Source organism: Gracilinanus agilis, chromosome 6, assembly GCF_016433145.1.
Source record: "Gracilinanus agilis isolate LMUSP501 chromosome 6, AgileGrace, whole genome shotgun sequence".
Classification (NCBI taxonomy): Eukaryota; Metazoa; Chordata; class Mammalia; order Didelphimorphia; family Didelphidae; genus Gracilinanus; species Gracilinanus agilis.
In genome coordinates this window covers 59490842-59511735 of record NC_058135.1, presented here as the reverse complement: position 1 = coordinate 59511735, position 20894 = coordinate 59490842, and the positions used below count along the sequence as shown (strand labels likewise).

The following is a 20894-nucleotide window of genomic DNA, read 5'->3' as shown; positions in this document are numbered from 1 at the left end:
GAGACCTGTGGACTGGGATTGGGGTCCATCCAAGAAGACCAGAGTATTGCCTTCCAAAATGGCAATTGGCAAGGTACAATTGTGGATCCAGAATGGCTGGCCCTGAGGCTGTGTACCCAGTCAGTAGGAGGAAGAGAAAGGAGCTGGACTGGCAGCTACATCACCCAAACCATATACATACAGGTTCAGGAACTAACCAAGAAAGAGCCTGACACTATGTACTGAGCAGTGAGCAGCGCCAAATGAAAAAACTGACAGCTATATTGTACTGACCCCGAGAGGGAACTTAGAACTCGGGCTGGACTGAGCCTGTGGCCGAGCAGGGTAGCTGAAAGAGGCTGGAGCCAAACACAATCTACTTTCTTCCAATGAGGGGAAAATACCATCCAGACACAAACCCAATAGGATCAGGAGCTTGAAAAGCTCAGACTAGAAAAGCAACAAGCTTTTCTTCACTTTGTATCAGAACACTTAGGACACACTGAAGATTTACTGAAGCAGTGGATAGAGTGCCAGGTCTGGAGTCAAAAAGACCCTTCCTGAATTCAAATATGGCCTCAGACACTTCCTAGCTGTGTGACCCTGAGCAAGTCATTTAACCTAGCATGTCTTAGTTTCCTCATCTATAAAATGATCTGGAGAAATGGCAAACCACTCTAGCATCTACCAAGAAAACCCCAAATGGGGTCATGAAGAATCAAATATAATTGAAAAACAACACAGATTTACAATTCTCTGTTCCAACTCACCTCCAAAATCCTTGAAGAACACAGCACTCAGTAAACAGAGATAGCAGCAACCAAACCATGTTGTCTCCTCCATTAGGTTGTAAGCTCTTTGAGGGCAGCTTTTTTACCTCTTATTGTATCCCCAGTGCTTAGCACAGTGCCTGACACAGAGCAGGTGCTCAATAAATGTTTACTGAGTTGAATTAAATAGGACTGAAGCCAGCCCAATCCTACATTCAGAAAAATTTGACCTTTAATGAAAATACAAGACTTCCAAGAATTCCTGATGAAAAGACCAAAGCTGAGCAAAAACTTAGAAAACTTACACAGCAATAAAGAAAATCATAAGAATGTAAATGGGAGTAAGGAATCAGACTACATGGAGGAAATGTTTATGTTAAGACAGGAAGAGAAGAAACAAGTTTCTCCTCACGAGTCTAATGTCATCCAAGTTCTGAGAAAGAGTTACAGAAGACAAAAGGCCTGGAGTGACTTTACTATGTTTTAATGAGCTTTAAAGAAGAGAAGGAAAGAGGACTATATTAGAGAAGAAAGAAAAGGAAATGGGGCACGATTCATTAACTCGAACAGTCTGGGTGAACAAGTTGAGCAATCTAAAATATTCAAAGTAGTATAATACTAGAAACTGTGGCAGTGGAGGCAGAGTTCTTTAACAAATTATGGTATATAAGTAGAATGGAATACCAATGTGCCATAACAAATGACTGAAAGAGATGGTTTCAAAGAAACAATGAAGCATACTACCTCCTTCCTGACAGAGAGATGAGGAGTCAGGTGCAGAATGAAACAGATGTTTTGCTCTAACTGATGAAGAAATTTGTTTTCTTTAACTCTGTTACAAAGGTTGGGTTTTTCTTTTTCTTTTTTTTTTTTTTTTTTTTGGAGGGAGGAGAAGGCGTAAAGGAGATAATATCATTATGTTTGTTCATTAAAATAATTAAAATGTTAAAGAAAAACAAATGAAATGAGATTAATTTGGACATGAAGTAGTTTTTGGTCCCAGTAATTCTCGAAGACCATGTGATATGCCTGGGTAGAAAGAACAAACACAACCCCATTTCCTTCCCTTGAAAGTTCATCTAGTATAACAAGCTGAAAAAAATAAGAGATTCCTCAAATTGGAAGTAATCTGAGGTAAGGTCCATCCTCCAGCGTCTGGAAAGATGATTCAAAGCATTCTTAGTTTACAGAGACATGCGAAAGATTGTTCATTTTAAAAATCAAACCTGTAAAACTCTGGATTCTCTGTTGTTTAATTCTTAACTTTTGCAAATAAATAACAAAAGGGATACTTCGCATAATTATTTTAATGGGGGAGGGGGCAGTAATAGAAAGTCATAATAATAAACAACAAATTCTTTTCATGCCTAATCCTAACCCCACTACTACCACATGAGAGGAGGAAAATAGGAGTGATCACAAAGAATGAAGGGCATTTAGGTGGCATAGTGGATAGAGCTCTGTGCTTGGAATCAGGAGAGTTCAAATCTAGCCTCAGATACTTACTAGCTGTGTGACCCTGGTTCAGTCATTTAAACCTGTTTGCCTCCGCTTCCTCATCTGAAAAAGGAGTAGAGGAAGAAATGGCAAAGCATTCTAGTATCTTTGCCCAAAAAATCCCAAATGTGGTCTCAAAAAGTCAGACATAACTGAAACAACCCAACCACACTACCTTAGAGCATCTAAAGTACTAGAAAGTCCCTGCTTTATCTCTTAAGCCTAAGGATTGTTGTTTGTTTGTTTTTTTCATTATTGCCAAGATTTTGTCTCCAGGTATTCAGATTGATTTTCACTATTTTCTGTCAGCAGTTACAGCCAAATCTATCCATTCTTTTCTTTTCTTTTCTTTTTCTTTTTCTTTTTTAAACCCTTACCTTTCATCTCAGAATCAGTACTATGAATCGATTCCAAAGTAGAAGAGCAATAAGGGCTAGGCAATTGGGGTGAAGTGACTTGCTCAGGGTCACATAGGTAGAAAGTATCTGAGGCCAGACTTGAACCCAGTCACTCCTGACTCCAGGCCTGGCTTTCTAGCCACTGAGCCACCTAGCTGCCCCTGCCCTTGGTTTTCTAAAAAAATGAGAAGTGTGCTCTTTCACACTACACATTTCATCCCCCACACCCATACTTTTTGCAAGCCGTCCTCCATGCCTGGAATGGATTCCCTTCTTATTCCTGTGTCTTGGGCATAACAGACGCATGAAAGAATAAGCTCTAGCTTTTAAAAATCAGGACCTGTTATTTTATATTGAGTAAAGAGCTCCGTAGAAATAAGTGTTTACTACAGCATCCCCAGCTTTGAATATCTCCTCTCACAGGAAAGATGGATTTTGCAATACTCCCTTTTGGGGAGAAAGGAATATAAATGAAATATGGTGCTATATTTCATGCGACATATGAAGGACATGAATTTACTCACATACTATTTCCTTAATTTAACTCCTTTCCCTTAAATCTTTTTTTTCTTGTTGTTCAATTGTTTTTGACTCTTTGTGACCCTTTGTTGTTTGTTTGTTGTTTTGGGGGGCGGGCAAAGATATTGGAGTGGTTTGCCATTTCCTTCTCCAGTTCATTTTATAGATGAAGAAACTGAGTCAAACAGGGCTAAGTGACTTGTCCAGAGTCACACAGCTAGGAAGTTTCTCAAGCCAGATTTGAACTCAAGAAGATGAGTCTTCCTGATTCAAAGCCCAGTGTTCTATCCATTATAACTCCTATGTTACCCTGAATAGATACAAGTCTACTTAATATTTCCTTTCAAAAATTTTTACTATGAAGATTTGGAATAAGCCCACACCAGTATCACCTAGATTATTTGACTTTTCTAGGTCTAGAGACTTCAGGGATCATGTTATCAAGTCCCTTTTTCCTACTGCTGAGAAAGCTAAGGACTAGAAAGCTATAATTACTTAGCTAAAATCACATGATTATAGGTTGATAGATTTAAATATGTATGCAATTGTAAGGTTATCTAGGTGTAACCCCTGTTTTCCAATCAAGCTTGGGGCATTTCACATGCCAATGAATATGCAGGAGACTTCTAGTTTGTGGAAAGAATGCTAATACATTGCTACCTGAGGGGCAAAGTTGAGACACTGGCAATGGCATCTTGTAGTGAAATGACTTGATCTGTAGATGACTTTGTGCCTGGAGGAGAACAATTGAGAAAGAATTTTCCTTATTCTTTGGGAGTGTAGCTATAGATAGGAGTGGGTCTAGGGAGCCCAGATCAGAGACCTGCTCTACCGAAATACTGACCTTGGGGAAGCATCATAAAGAAACCATGAGAAGAGATAGAATATTGGAGCCAGGCATTGTCTGAGATCTGAGTTGTCTTGCCTTGTGTGTTCCTTATGTGGCTACCTTTCCAGTAGCATTGTCTATATGTGTTCCTCCTCTTCCAAGGGATTCCATGTAAATTAATGGAATACTGCAACCCAGGTTTATGGGAGGAATGTTTCATTACTTCTGTTCTTGTTTATGAAAATGCCTTTGTTTTGAGTTAATTGTATCCTCTGGCTGACTACTAAAGGTAAATTCATCAGTAGGGGCTTGTGAGGTATAATTTTAGGAGTGCAGACCCAGAGTACTTTAAATCTGAGCTAGCCATACTTAGGTGAGCAAGTTGGAAGCAGCAGTAACCCAATGTGACAGGTAAAAGATGAAATGACTTAGAAAACTAAGGTTTAAGCTTCAGAACATATCAATTTCTTGAGCAAAACATGCCAATTGCCCAACAAATTGGAAGTAATAGCATTATTCAGCTGTGAAACTAGACCCCAAATACAGAAGAGGAAGAGACTTTTATACATTAAAGCAATAAATCAAATAAGAAAACAATTAACCAGGATACAAAATTAGGTAATCTGATTTCTAATTAGAGGAAAGATTAGAGACTTTCCAACTTGAAAGGGGGAAAGAGTGAGAAGAATGAGTTTTGGTTGAGTAGGAAGAGAGATGAATAGGTTTCAGGGTCTTTTATTCTTTGAATGGAGGGATGTTGATTAATTGTATTCACCTGCATTTATGGAACAATAGATGATTTATACCATCTAGTTTCTCATTAATGATTTACAGAAAAACAACAAGATGGAAAAGAATATATGTGGTGGCACAAGATAAAGTTAATGTTCATGAGATAAAATCTGATTGGTTCTTTTGATTCCCCACCAAACCAACTCCATTTTGTAACTGGTCTTCACTTTATCTAATCACCAAAGAGCATGCTACATGTAAAATGAGGGAGAGAAGACCCCAACTTTTGGAAGAAGAACTCACTATTTGATAAAAACTGCTAGGAAATGTGAAAAACAGTATGGAAGAAATAAGGCATAGACCAACATGTCACACCATATACCAAAGGAAGGTCAAAATGAACACATGATTCAGAAATAAAAGGTAAAACTACAAACAAATTAGGGGAGCACAAAATAATAAAGGAAGAGTCTATGTCCAATCAAAACATAGAGAACATTATAAGATATCACATTAAATTAAAAGGGGCTGCACAAACAAAATCAATGCAACTGAGATTAAAAGGCAAACAAAAAATTAGGAGGAAATCTTTATAGTAAGGGTCTACAACGAAGTCCTCATTTTTCACATATATAGTATAAAAATGAGTTTAAAAATAGAGATCTGATTCAAATTTATAAGAATATAAAGCATTCCCCAACTGACCAATGGTCAAAGAATATGAACAGGCAATTCTCAGATGAAGAAATTAAAACTATCTTTAGTCACATGAAAAAATGCTCCAAATCATTCTTGATTAGAGAAGTGCAATTTAAAACACCTCTGAGGGGGTGCAGCTCAGTGGATTGAGAGCCAGGTCTAGAGACTGGAGGTCTTAGGTTCAAATCTGACCTCAGACACTTCCCAGCTGTGTGACCCTGGGCAAGTCACTTGATCCCCATTGTCTAGCCCTTACAACTCTTCTGCCTTGGAACCAATACACAGTATTGATTCCAAGACAGAAGGTAAGGGCTTAAACAAACAAAGAAATAAACAAAAAACAAACAAATAAATGAAACATCTCTGAGGTACCACCTCACACCTGTCATATTGATTAATATGACAAAAAGGAAAAAATAATAAATTTTGATGGGCATATGGAAAACTGGGTCACTAATACACTATTGGACTGTGAACTGATGCAACCATTCTGGAAAGCAATTTGGAATTATGCCCAAGGGGCCATAAAACTGTGCGTACTTTTAAACCCAGCAATACTACTACTAGTTCTATATCCCAAAGAGATTAAAGTTAGAGGGAAAGAATCTACTTCTACAAAAAAAAAAAAATTTATAGAACTCTTTTTTTTAATGGCAAAGACCTGGAAACTAAAGGGATGTCCCTCAACTGGGAAATGGATGAACAAGTTGTGGTATGTTATTTTAAAGGAATACTACTGTGCCATAAGAAATGACAAACAAGATGATCATAAAAATATCTAGAAAGACTTCTATGGAGTGATGCAAAGTGAAGAGAGAAGAACCAGGAGAATGTTGTACACAGTAATAATAATGGTGTACAATAATTAACTATGAATGTATTAACTATCATCAGTAAAACAAAGATTCAGGGCAACTCCAAGGGACCGATGACCAAAAAAAGACTCTCCACTCACACTGAAGGAATTGACAGAGTCTAAATACTGAAATAGGTGAGTAAGGTTTGGGGTTTGTAGAGTTGTTGTTAATATTCAGAAGATTTCACTCTCCAGGCCTGACTAAGCCTGAGAGTCACTCTTAGGTCACAACACTATCTGACTTTCCTTTTAAATCAGTAAAGTAGTTTATTTATAGTCAATCAAAAGGACATAATGGAGGACCAGGATAAAAGGAGTCTCTAAAATCTAGATATTCCTCCCTCTTTCCTACCGGCTTCTCACAAAGTTGTCTTTGAGTTCTTCAAGCTACACTTTCACTACTCTGATCTCTCTAAAAACCCAGACTATACCCTTTGATCCAACCATACTACTGCTGGGTTTATACCCCAAAGACATGTACAAAAATATTTATTTATTTATAGGCATGCTCTTTGTGGTGGCAAAAAATTGGAAAATGAGGGGATACCCTTCCATTGGGGAATGGCTGAACAAATTGTGGTATCTGTTGGTGATGGAATACTATTGTGCTCAAAGGAATAATGAACTGGAGGAATTCCATGTGAACTGGAAAGACCTCCAGGAATTGATGCAGAGGGAAAGGATCAGAACCAGGAGAACCATATAATTGTGTGGGAAGGGGGGGAATTTTGGAGGGAGGGAAAGAACATGAATCATGTAACCATGGAAAAATATTATAAATCATATATTATAAATAAATAAACAAACAAATGAATAAATAAATGAATGAACGAATGAATAAATAAATAAACAAACAAGCAAACAAATACATAATAAATAAAATAAAAACCCAAACTAGCTAAATCTGAACTGACTGTGCTCAAATTAAAGATAGTCATGGTAAGAGTTTGTTAGAGTAGAAAGGGTTGAAAACTTGATGAACTTCTTCAGAGGCCAAGATGGCTGCAGGCCTCTGTTCCAAAGACAGAGTTTTTCAGGGTCTGGCTCTCACTCACACTCAGTCAGGAAACGACTCAGTAATCAGGAGCTCACAAGATATCTGGGAGATGGTAACTGGAGACAAGGCTAGACAGGATCTCAGTTTCTTCTCACTAGTTATACTACAGGACCTCTGGGTATCAGGAAAGACAAGCCACCTCCTAAAGGCATAAATAAACTGCCACAGAAAGTGCACTCTCTGCTCTCCTGGCCAAACTGGAAAAACCAACCCTCAACAGTCTTTCGTCCTCGGGTTTATATCTTCCCCAGAATCTGGAACTGACCCTTCAGTCCCGTGCATGTGACCAGACCCTTTTGCAAACTCATGCCTTTGCTAAGTTTGCAAAGTTGCAAAACCCTGGTTTCTTATTTTCCCCCTTAGGATACCTTCCCCCTTACGATACCGATTGAAGCATATCATTATTCACTTTATTTCCTCCATGAATTTTTCTCTAGTGTAAGCACTACGTGTCTTATTTCACAGTATAACATGGAAAAATATATTGCATAATAACATATGTACAATCTATATTATATTACCTGCCTTCTTGGGGAGAGGGGGAAGTGTGAGGGAGGGAGAGAATATGGATTGCAAAATGTCACAAAAATTATTATTAAAAGTTGTATCCCTTTGTAAAAAAAATTAAATGGGGGAGAAGTGAGACTAGGTGACCTTCCAATTCTGATGTTCAGTGAGTTCCTAATTTGGTTCATTACCCCTTTTTGAAATATGTGAAATTTTGTCACAAAAGTGATTATCATGTTAAAAAACAACAACTAAGTGATAAGTGATAATGATGGAGCTAAGGGAAAACAGTCACACTAATGCACTGTTGTTGGAGCTGTGATTTTTTTTTCCCAATTATGCCAGAAAACAATATGGAACTACAGTAGAAAAAAAATCACTAAACTGTGCTTACCCATGGAGCCAGTGTTATCATTACTGGATATATGTCTCAAAAAAGTCAAAGACCAAAGGAAAGGTCTCATACAAATAGATTAAATTCATGGCAGCACTTTTTTTGGGGGGTGGGAGCTAACATTGTAAGCAAAGTGGGTCCTCATCAGCTAGGGTAATGCCTGAACAAATTGTGGCAGATAAATGGAATTGCACCATAAAAAATGACAAATATGAAGAATTCAGGGAAACCTGGGAAACTCCATAGACTAAGACAGAGCAGAGTAAACACAACAATGACAAGGGTAATGTAAAAGAAATAACACTTAAAGATAACAATTCTGCTCATCAAAGACACCAATCTTGGCTTCAGAGGTGGGATTTTAGCTGGCACTTGAAGGAAGCCAGTGAAGTCAGGAGGAGAAAATTCTGGGCATAGGGCACAATCAGTGAAAAGGCCTGGAGATGAGAAATGGAATGTCTTGCTCATGAAATAGCCAAGAGGCCAGCATCACTGGATCAAAGAACATGTAGGGAGGAAGAAAGTTGAAAAGGTGGATGGTTGGTGCAAATAGGTCATGAAGGGCTTTAAATGTCAAATAGATGATGTTATATTTGATTTTAGAGATGTCAATAGAGTTTAATGAGAAGAAGGGTGACCTGTGCTTTAGGAAAATGACTTCAGAAGCTGAATGGAGGAAGGTTTGGAGTTCAGAGAGATTGAAGACCTGAGCTCAAATCCAGCCTCAGGCACTTACTAGCTATGTGATCCTGGGCAAGTCACATTTCCACCATCTGCCTCAATTTCTAGTTGAGGAAGTTAGGTGGCTCAGAGGATTGAGAGCCAGGCATGGAGGCAGGAGAACCTATGTTCAAATATGGCCTCGGACACTTCCTATCTGTGTGAACCTTGGAGAGTCACTTAGTCCCAATTGCCTAGCCCTTATCACTTCTCTGCCTTGGAATCAATCAATACGCAGTATTGATTCCAAGGCAAGAAGGTAAGGGTTTTAAAAATAATAATAACAATAATATAGCATATAGTTTGTTATAAATATGTAATAAATTGTAATAAATATTCTTATCTAAGAGAAACAAATTCTCAAATTAGCTATGTCTAAAAATCTATGTCTATTATATTATGTTATTTATAATAATAATAGCACACACTTCCCAGGATTGTTGTGAGGATGAAATAATATTTGTAAAAGCACTTTGCAAACCTTAAAGTGCTATATAATTGCTAATGTTCTATTATTATTGTTACTGAAGAACTTGAAGTATAGGTAAGTCACAGAAAGAAAACTTAAAGAAAATTAAAAATTTAGAAAACCTAAGCAGACCTCATATGTTATGAATCCCCATTTCCTTCCTGAGCCATTAAGTCATTTTAACTTTTGGTGAACGGATATGATTTTTATTGGGAAATCAAAGGCTCAGTGTTCTCTATCTCTGAGACTTGGGATAAGCTACTTAAACCCCTTTGGCTTTGATTTCTTCATCTGTAAAATGAAGGTGTTGGGACAAAATGGTCTGTGAAGTTCCCTCACCCCTTTGTTGTTCAGTAGTATTTAACCCTTCGTGATCCCATGGATCAGAGCTGTCTATTGGCGTTTTCCTAGCAGAGACACTGGAGAGGTTTGCCATTTTCTTCTCCAGAGGATCCTTTTGAATGAAAGGTTTAGTGACTTGCCCAGGGTCACCCAGTTAGGATGTCTCTGAGGCTAGATTTGAAATCTGGTTTTCCTGACTCCAGGTCCAGTGCTGTAGCCACTGTGCCCTCTACCTCCCTCCTAGGCATATAGAGTTTTAGTGGCTTGCCCAAATAACTGCCATTACAATTCTATAATTCCTCCCAAGTCCTCAGCTAATGGGGATGAGGACCAAGTGGGACAGGTTACAGTTGAGGAAACAGCAGAAAGTGTCCAGGTCATTATTCCAAGAATAGTCTCAAAAAATCTACCAGCATTTCCCAAAGAAGCAAGAGAAAGCAGAATCTTTCATGTTGTCCCTACTTATGTTCTTTCTCCATATAAGGTGACCAGACACCATAGCCCAGATTCAAGGTGAAAACCATCTGGTTCCTTGGAAGCAACTGTGTAGCTCTGCAAGGGAGACCAGATGCATCTCCCATACCATAGAAGGGAACAATGAGCTTGTGGGAGGCTGGAGAACTAGCCACTCACAAGGCTCCCTGACCCCACACAACCCCTGACACAGCCTCTCCAGCTGCCCAGAAGGCCAAGCCAGAGAGCCCATCATACGGCCAAATGCCACGAGGATAGAGATATTCTAGAGAAAGACATCACAGCCAGGAGACACACCCTACTTGGGATCACAGCTGTCTAAGCTGATCTCCACAAGGGACAAGGAGAAGGCAGAGCTGACTGAGAGAAGACACACACACACACACACACACACACACACAGTGCGGGGAGGAGAAGTGAGTTCAGTGACCCAATAGATGTTTAATAAAGACCAATTTGTGCATGATAATAACTGCAATTTGTGTTATGGCTCCTTGTGGTCCCATTTCCCCCAGGCAGCTCATATTTGTTATAGGTTTGCCTTTAGACTGAAAGCTCCTGGAACAGAGAATTCAAATCCACTCAGAATTCAGTAAAGGTGGGAGGGCCACAGATAGTATACGTTAAGCATATTTGGGTTTTTTTTATAAATATATTGGTCAGTTGAGCTGAGCTTTTTTTTCCCCCACTCTAAAACATACTATTTGTCTCTCTCTAGGATGGCTCTCCAGGATGGAGAAGGGGGAAAATACTTGGAACAATTAGGATGGTTCAAGAAACAAAAAAATACCAGGAAAAAACTTGTTCTTAAAAAAATTATTAAGTAAAATGTAATTTTAGGAACTCAGAAAACAGAATTCTTTGTGTTCACTCAAATAATTTTCATGCACGTAGATACCAAATTAACCACACTCCAGAGAGGACATTACAAAGTCACCCAAAGCATGGTGTTTTACTGCCATTTCATGGCACCACATTTCTACTTGATGCCAAAAATCAACAGTTGGATGCACAGGGGAATGTGCACTGCCTGATTAGCCCTGGGTTCATATTCAGTTGAGTTATACAAGTTATTTTTTTGTTCAGACCTTGTCCTTCATGGATGTAGGGATCTCTGTGTAACCCTTCCCTACCAAGGTGGGTCAGCACATACTTCTTCATTTAGCGTCTGAAAGAGTTGTCTAGGAACTATTATTGTCCGGGGTCTTGACCAGAGTCAGAGGGCCATTTACATGTCAGTCACCAGACTTGAACTGAGGTCTTCCAAACTCCTCAAGACTCAGTCATCTCTTCATCATAGCACATTGCTTCAGTGCATTACATTGTGTTTCATTCAGTAAATCCAAACTGAATTCTACTGTCCTGCTTAATTCTACTATTTGATAAGGGGGAAAAAAAACACATAGCTGAAGTGGTCTACTAAAGAGATCATAGAATATGAAGTTTTAGAGCTAGCAGAGACTTTACTATCATTTAAGATGAAGAAATTGAGATCCAAACCCCAATAGAAATATGAGAAGACCACCCCTCCTGATCCCATTCCTTTAAAGAGGTAAGAAGTCCATGAGTGGATACTTCAAAAATATTTACAGACTTATTTGGTGTAGTGATCAATTTTTCTGATTTTTTCTCTTCTTCCTCTTTTTCCTTTTTGTTTTTAAAAAAGATTCTTTGTTAAATGGGATGACTGGCTAGAAGAATGTGAGAAATTTTGGTGATGTAAAAACAAAAGTTCTCAATAAATTGATTTTGACAAATAGAATTAAAGAGAGGAGATAAGGTGAGAATTTAGAGTGCTTGAAGAATTCAAAAGAAAGAATTGATGGTTTAAAATAACCAATAGTCATTTTTTTAAAAATAAAGCAAAGGGAACCTCAAAAACCTGGAAACAGATTAAATGAGAAAGATTAAATGATTCCGGATTTCAAAAATAATTTTCATGAAGAAAGACTGTTAGAAATGTTGGGAGAACTTCTGGTGGGATCGTAAAGTCATTAGCCCAATAAAATGTTACAAAACAGAAACAAAGATTATTTTATCAGTGGAAATACATGTAACACTAAAGATACATCACTATCTGCTTTGCCTCTTTACCATAGAGACTATTGGATCTCTCTGTCTGATTTGCAGCTGAAGTTTCCTTTCATGCAGTCTCTTCCTAACAGAATGTGAATTCCTTTCAAATAAGGGAGGACTGCTTTGCATTTCTATCTGTATTTCCAAATGTGCTGTTGAGTCATTTCAGTCCCATGTCCAACTCTTTGTGACCCCATTTGGAGTTTTCTTGGCAAAGATCCTGGCGTGGTTTGCCATTTCCCTCTCCAACTCATTTGACAGATGAGGAAACTGAGGCAAACAAACTGAAGTGACTTGCCCAGGGTCACATAGCTAGGAAATGCCTATGGCTGGATTTGAACTCACATCTTCCTGACTCTATCCACTGTGCCACCTAGTTACCTATCCCACTCCCCACCACCAGAGTGTAAAGTTAGAAGATCTTGAACCCCTGAAACTACATTACCCAAACTCCCTTTCGATATTACCCACAATTCCTTTTGCCTTGCATATATGTGCATGAGTTTCGCAGCCTGTATTTAATTCGGGTTGGTTCCGCCTCTTGCTCTTTCTCTCTTGCACATGGATGGTGTGGTGAGCAGTGCTGATGGGGCAAGCCTCTTTGGGGTGAGAGGGAAAAGTTCCCAGTGTTTCTCTAGTTCTCTAATTTAATATTAATAAATCCTTATAAATATCATATTTTGGAGGCATTAAATATTAATTTAAAAATCTACAGTTGGCAACCACGAAGGGATTCCAGAACCTAACCTCAGATCCTCTGTGGAACTAGTTCCCAGCTCTCCCACTAAGCCTCCAGCAGGGTTTTTCTGGAACACCCTGCTTTTACTGCTGTGCTGGGGCTTCCCAGCCTTGCCCTGCCCCTGCCTGCTGTGGCTGAGATTTCTGCCACTTTTAAACTTTTGCTGGTGAGCCCAGCATCTGCACCCAGCTTGGGGCCCCCCCTGCTGCCTCCTGCCTCTTCCTCCATCCGTTCCCTTCCCTCCCAGTTGCCTCCCACGTGCCCTTCCTGTTCCCTTAATCCTTGCCACCCCAGCTGCAGCCAGAGGAATAGCAGGGCCTCACTGTGGCCCCTGCTGCCGGATCAGGTTTGGGAGCCTCCTGCTGCCTTCAGCCTGCCTCTGGAGCCCCAGCCACCGCTTTGCATACACAGCCAGAGTTGGGGCGGGGCTGCGCCCCAGCCTCAGCTGCTGGCACTGGGTTTAAGAGGCTCCAGCTGCCTTCAGCTCTGCTAGACTGTCCAGCTGGCCTGTCTCCCACTGCAGTGACCATCTCTGGCATTGCTTCTTTGACTAGTAAATTTAAAAGACTCCCTCTTCCAGCCCCAGCCCCAGAACATGGGGGAGTCCCCTTTTCCTTGCAGGAGTCCCTAACCTCTGCTGGGCTCCTTGCCTTGGCATGGGGAGGTCCTGACATTTTTCACCCACCCCAGCCTGTGTCCTAGCTCCCTCCCTGCCCCAACTTGGGTTTCAGAAAGCAAGGTAACTGCTTCAACTCCCAATTTCCAGATGCAACAGCTTTTAGACCAAAGCCTGCCCTGTTTTGTAGCCATATTCTCCATTTTGGTTCCTGGCAAACACAATCACACCCCTTACTCCCACCCCCTACCCTAACAACACCCCTTACCCTTCCCTGTTGTAGTGTGGCCACTTAGCCACCAGAGGTCAGTAGGGAGCACTCAAAAAATAAAAAAAACCCAACAACTTTTTTTCCCTTTATTTTCTTTCTTCTTCCCCCTTTTTCCTGCTGAGCCACAGTGGATGTTTTTCTGCCACCAGAGGGCAGCAACACCCAATAAATAAATAAATAAATGAAGGCATTTTAAAATAATTACTAAAAAAAATTATAAACTATATATTATAAACCAATTATAACATATATTCTTATATAATATATAATATAAATGAATAAATGATAAATATTTTTGTAAATAAAATCCAACAAAATCATATAACATTATATAAAATAAAATAAAACAATATAAAATACCCTTTAGCCTGCCTCTACCCCAAATAAATAAATCAATCAAAATAAACAAATCAATATATATATTGAAAATTATTCTCTTTTCCACTTCACTTTAATCTATCCTTTTGATTATAATGCTCAGCAGTATAAATGATACTATACAAGAAACTCTAGTGGTTTTTGCCCAAATCGGAACTTATAGGGTTCCAGATTGCCTCCTTCTTCCTGTGTGGCTTGTAATTTTCTTTTTTCTCTGGACTGATAGGTCACAACAAACTTTCCAAAGAAGAATGCAGGCCAACCTGCAAATTCAATTGAACCAGGTCATGTATTATTTATGTGGTCAAATGACAAAGGAAGATTCTCCCCAACTCATGTCTGATTTTTGCAAACCTGTTTCCCCTGAAATAGAGATGCCAGGCCCCTCTACTATATCTTAGGTACAGAACCTCCTCTTTTGTACTCTGAACCACCTCTCTCATGTTCTACAACTCATGGCTAACCTTACCTCCCCACAGTCAAGTTCTCAGAAACCATAAACATTAAATGATTCCTGTAAAGGCCTTTTCCACTTAAGGGAAGTGTCCACAGTAGGACATGATGGGGAATGGTTACATTGCAACAACATAAGCCTTTCACGCCTCAGGATGTAAAGGAATTAAAACAAGATTGTATCACTTACGAGGAAGAACCCATAACAGAAATAAAAATGATGGATGACTTTTTTTTTTCACTATGACCCTTCCTATAAAGATGTAGAAAAATTGCTCTGGGCTTTCCTAATGGAACATGAAAGGAATAAAATTATCTCTCATGTTAACAAAGCCTGAGGATACAATGTAGTACACTGGCCAACTGAAGATCCTCAATGGCAGCATAACAACCCCCCAAAATATTCAGTCTTATGTCTTGCTAGGGTGGCCATTCTCAAAGCAATGTGAGATTACACTGAGAAGCCATACGCCTGGACCAAATTTAAACACCTGACACAATCCAATGATGAGATACCCTCCCAATTCATGGACAAGCTCATTGAACTGGGAGGTAGATACATGAAACTTGACATTTCTAATGAAAAGGATATAAGGCAAATAAGGGAACAATTTGTCAATAACTCTCATAGAAAAGTCCAAGACTAGTTTGAAACACATTGCCTTAAGTGGCCTGAAATGGATCTTGATGAATTAAGGAGAACTGCTGTTTATGTCTCTAACAGTCATAAAGAAAAACAGGAAAAGAATAATAGTTTAATGGATATGTTTCAAAAGAAACTAGACTCTTTAAGTGATAGAATCGATAAACAACTAAAAAGGCATGATACTCAGTTACCCCTCTCCAAGAATCTAACTATCAGTCCCTTATATGCCACTTCTGTGCAAAAAGGAGTCACATAATGATGAACTGTAGGAATTGGAAACAAGCAATTAGAAATAATAACTTCAGAAATTACAACTTTAGAAATAATAACAATTATAGAAATAATAATTACAATAATGATTTCAGGAATCGCAACTTTAGAACTGATAACAAATCTGGGAATATGGATCAGGCAATTGATAACTCATACCAAATGACTCCACAGCAGTATATCTTGAGTGGAACTTGTCCCTAAACCACCCAGGGTGCTACTGCCCCTCAAGGAGGAGCCCAAGGAACTACCCAAAGATTATGAAAGTGTACAGGGCGGGGAGGGGGGGCGGTTTGTGGCACAGGAATCAAAGGATACAACCTTTGATTTTCCAGACCCTGATGCCTTACTACCCATTGTCCCCATCCACTGCTCCCCCATACTGATGAGCCCCATGTAACAATAAAAGTTGATAACACCTATTATGACTTCTGGACACAGGAGCTTCCAGGTCTTTATTGAAGAGTACATCTGACCCATATTGCAATTCCATAGGATCAGTAAATGTAGTGGGGGCATTGGGGATACCCCTAAAAGCTCAAAAACTTTCCCTAGGATGGTGTCCATACTATATAAATTTGCTGGGGAGAGATCTTTTATGTAAATTTAGAGCCACAACAACTTGCTCTCCAGATGGCTCTATGTCACTGGAATTGCCTGAGGAATTCTTAACTTTGTTCCCTGTACTTCTTTCAGATAATCAGCTTTCAAGGTGCTCTTGATGTCTAAAGGGAATAAAATGATGACTAACCAATTTCTTTAGATAAAATACTGCCAAATTATAGTTAAACCGCTCACAGATTTGAACTACTCTCTAATTTACTCTCCTGATTCACTCCACAGACATTTAAGGTAAGGGAAGGAAGGTAGGAAATAATGTAGGGAATGAAGATACAAAGGGTTTATCTAAACTAACAATTCTTAAATAAATATTCCAAAACTAGGCTAAATTTTCAATTCTTCAGATAGACAAGGAAGCAGCTCAGTTGGTCTGACCCTCTCTCCACGAGATTCCCAAACCAACTGACTTCTCTCCCATAAGATTCTAAACTCCTAACTGATTTCAGAACTCAGCCAAAGCTTGAAAAAAAACTGTCATGACCCCCTCTCTCTGCACTACATTAGAGAAATAGAGTCTGTAATAGATATTTTATCTGGATCCCATTACAAAATCATCAGCAAGTAAAACTGTGTGTATGATTTTTTCTGCACTGCATGTCAGATGCAGATAGAATGGGCCATCTAAGGTAAAAATCTGAGACTCCTCTTTTGACTCATTTTTAGATCCCCACCTTTTCTTAATATTCTTATTGGAAAGCTTTGTGTCCTTAGCAGACCAGCAGCTACTGAGTTAACAATTTCTCTCCTTGATAATTAAGAAGCCTGAACCCTAAAAAATATTACTTAGATAAGACTGGAACCGGACTTTATCTGACCAGGTGCAGTCCTGTAAATCAAGGCAGAACGCAATTAGTAAAAAATCTGTATGAAATATGTTTCTGCTCCCAGAATTAACCCCCTACTAATTGGTGGTTGGAATTTGGCCCTTGTCCTTGTACCTATCTCTCTACTTTTTAGACTTTAATGGGTTGGGTATGATTTTTAACCCCCTCACAGCTGTGACTCTTTCTTTGTGTTCTTTGTTTGAAACCAGTATAAAAATAAACCCCAAACTCCATAGCGGTTGGAGCAGCATGGGCTAACCACTAGACTGGTTGTTCTCATTTTCTTTTTCCTGTCTTATCAATCTGATGCCATTAAACGCCACTTAGGACCCCTACCATATAGAGCTGTCTCTCTATAGATGCCATTAAATTTAAATACAGCTGTTTAATCCAATATATAAATGATTTGCTCTTGGCCTCACCCATTGCTGAGGCATGCCAAGACGATAGCCAGCATCTCCTTTTGGAGCTACATAAGAGAGGCCACAAAGTCTTCAAAGACAAAGTTCAGTGGTGTATCCCCAAAGTGCAATATTTAGGTTTTATTTTTAACTGCTAGGTCCCATTTAATTTCTCTAAAACACATTGAAAGCATCCAAAATGTAAGTGCTCCTACCACTAAAAAACAATTGAGGGCGATTCTTGGAGCAACAGGATTTTGTCAGCAGTGGATCCCTTGCCATTGGGAAATCACTAAGCCCCTTGTATCACTCACAAAAAACATGGTCCCTGAACCACTTAAATTGGAAAAGGAACACCGAATAGCTCTTTCAAATTTAAAACATGCTGTCCTGTCTGCCCCTGCTCCAGGCATCCCAAATTATGACAAACCATTTACTTTATATGTCCATGAAAGGAAAGGGGTAGCTTCAGGTGTTCTAACTTAACTTTTGGGACCTGCTCAACACCCTGTGGCCAATTATTCAGTCCAGCTGGACCCAGTAGCTTCAGGAGGACCACTATGCCTTAGAGGAGTAGCTGCCACAACTTTATTAATAACTAAATCTCCTGATCTGGTACTAGGATGCCCTCTTGACCATAATGTGCCCACACGAGGTTGAGGCATTGTTATTAAGACAGAAGACTCAAGCATTTACTGATCAAAGGATTACGAGATATGAGATAACCCTATTGAATAATGAACATATCACATTAAAACGCTGTGGAGTTCTTAATCCTGCAACCTTGCTCCCTGATTTGCCAACTTCCAGAGAACCTTACATGATTATACATCTTTAGTGTCCACTGCTGATAAATCTCATAATGATTTACTGGACACCCCTTCGGATAATCCGGATTTAATATTATTTACAGATGGTTCTTCTTTTATAAGAGATGGTGTGCACTATACAGGAACTGTGGTATTTACAGAATTGGATACTCTGTGGTCAGCTTCCTTACCTTCACATGTCAATGCACAAGGTGCAGAACTTACAGCTTTGAAACATGCCTGTATTTTTGCACAGAATAAAAGAGTCACAATTTACACAGAGTCCCATTATGCATTTGGCATATGTCATGCTGTTGGCATGTTATGGTTTGAAAGGATTCTTAACATCAGCTGGAAAATGTATTGCCAATGCAAACCTTATTACTGAACTTCTTTCTACCATCCAGCTCCTTGAAGCCATAGCTGTTGTTCACTATTCTGCACCCACAGGTGGCACTGACCCTGTCTCCAGGGGAAATGATTGAGCAGATGCTGCAGCCAAACTACCAGCCTTAAAAGGAACTGAATTAATTATGCCACTAACAATTACTGATAATTTGGATCTATTCCTTTCCTATAATGACAAGGAAGTGGGAAAATGGAAGCAGAGATTTAAAGCAAAATAGATAAATGGAGTATGGGTGTTGTCTGAAGGCAAACCCCTGCTCCCTAGAGCTTTTTATAACCAAATTTGTCATTATATCCATAAACATGGTCACTTCAGCACCAAAGGCATTGTAGACTCTGTTAAAAGAGTATGGATAGGGGCAGCTGCGTAGCTCAGTGGATTGAGAGCCTGGCCTAGAGACGGAAGGTTCTAGGTTCAAATCTGGCTTCAGACACTTCCCAGCTGTGTAAAATCCCATGTTAACTTTTCAAAACAATAAATATTAATAAATGTTTTAAAAAAATAAAAATAAAGAATATGGATAGCACCTGGAATAACTATAATTGCCTCCAAAATATGTATAGCTTGTCCTACCTGCCAGGCCTTTAATCAGCATGCTTTTTGAGGAAAAGCCTTTGGTGGATGTCCTCTAGCTTACACACCATTTGAGAATTTACAAATTGATTTTATCTCTATGCCAAAAGCTGGACAGTATAAATTTTGTCTGGTCATAGTCAATCAGCTGACCAGGTGGCCTGAAGCATTCCCTACTACTCAGGCCACAGTGGTTTTTGTTGCCAAAGACCTTTTGAAAGTGATTATTCCTCATTTTGGCCTGCCAGCACATATTGATTATGATAAAGTAACTCATTTTACTGACTTAGTCTTATCACAAATTTATTCATGTTTGGGGATAACTCCTAAATTTCATACACCAGGTCATCACCAGAGCTCTGGCCAAGTGGAAAGGATGAATAAAGAAATTAAAACTATGATTGGCAAATTGTGCACGGAGACTCATTTAAAATGGCCCAAAGTCCCACTCCCGGAGGACGGTGCCTTCTGGCATCACCTGGAAGACCTAATCAGGAAGGGGAAGACAAGAGCGCTTGCTCTTCTGGCTGTAACTGCATAGTTTGGGGGATCAGTACCCACCAGGGCATCAGGTTGCAAAATCGACCTATCCATCCTCAATAAAGACCTGGCCTACCTGGGGGCCAAGTGCACCTGGATGCTGGATTCCAGGGCCGACTATCTGCACCTGGATGTAATGGACAGGCATTTTGTTCCCAATATCTCTTTTGGTCACCCTTTGGTAGAAAGCCTTTGAAAGCAGCTAGGCCAAGACCCTTTCTTTGACATGCACATGATGGTTTCTAGACCAGAACAGTGGGAAAAGCCAATGGCTATAGCAGGAGCAAATCAATATACCTTTCATCTGGAAGCTACTGAGAACCCTGGAGCATTGATTAAAGACATTTGAGAGAATGGGATAAAGGTTGGTCTTGCTATTAAACCTGGCACTACAGTTGAATATTTGGCACTATGGGCAAATCAGATAGATATGGCTTTAATCATGATGGTGGAACCTGGCTTTGGAGGGCAAAAGTTCATGGAAGACATGATGCCAAAGGTTCATTGGTTAAGGACCCAGTTTCCCTCTCTGGATGTAGAGGTAGATGGTGGAGTAGGTCCTGACACAATTCACAAATGTGCAGAGGCAGGAGCTAATATTGTATCTGGTAGTGCTATCATGAGGAGTGAAGACCCCAGAGATGTCATCAATCTCCTGAGAAATGTTTGTTCAGAAGCTGCTCAGAAATGCTCTCTGGATAGATGAAATTTCCAGGCAACTTTCCTCTTATGCCCAGCCCACCTCCTCATAGACCAGATTATTCAGCCTCATTTTCACCTGGTGCACAAGAACACAAGGAGCTCAAGAATCATGCTGCTGCAGAGGTGGGGCCACTGCCTGTCCCTAGCAGTTAAGTCTTCATCTTGTTGACTTCAGCATACATAACAATATGCTGAGGTCAAGATGGAAATAGGCGCATATGTGATAATTACCAGGTTTGTAAAGAGATGGGAATTAAATTTTTATGTGGCCAAAAGTACAGTTTTTACTAGAAGACTTGATTTTTTAAAAAAAGGAATATATTA

General features: G+C 39.5%; 1 protein-coding gene across 1 annotated transcript in view; it reads left to right on the top strand.

Annotated features, from left to right (window-relative positions):
* The window catches only part of LOC123252255 (ribulose-phosphate 3-epimerase-like), a 62376-nt gene extending 41802 nt beyond the window's left edge, over positions 1-20574 (top strand). The window contains 2 exon segments of the mRNA XM_044681643.1: positions 13166-13403; positions 19870-20574. Of these exon segments, the coding sequence (XP_044537578.1) occupies positions 13166-13403; positions 19870-20574 (943 nt within the window).
* Positions 20575-20894: the final 320 nt, after the last annotated feature.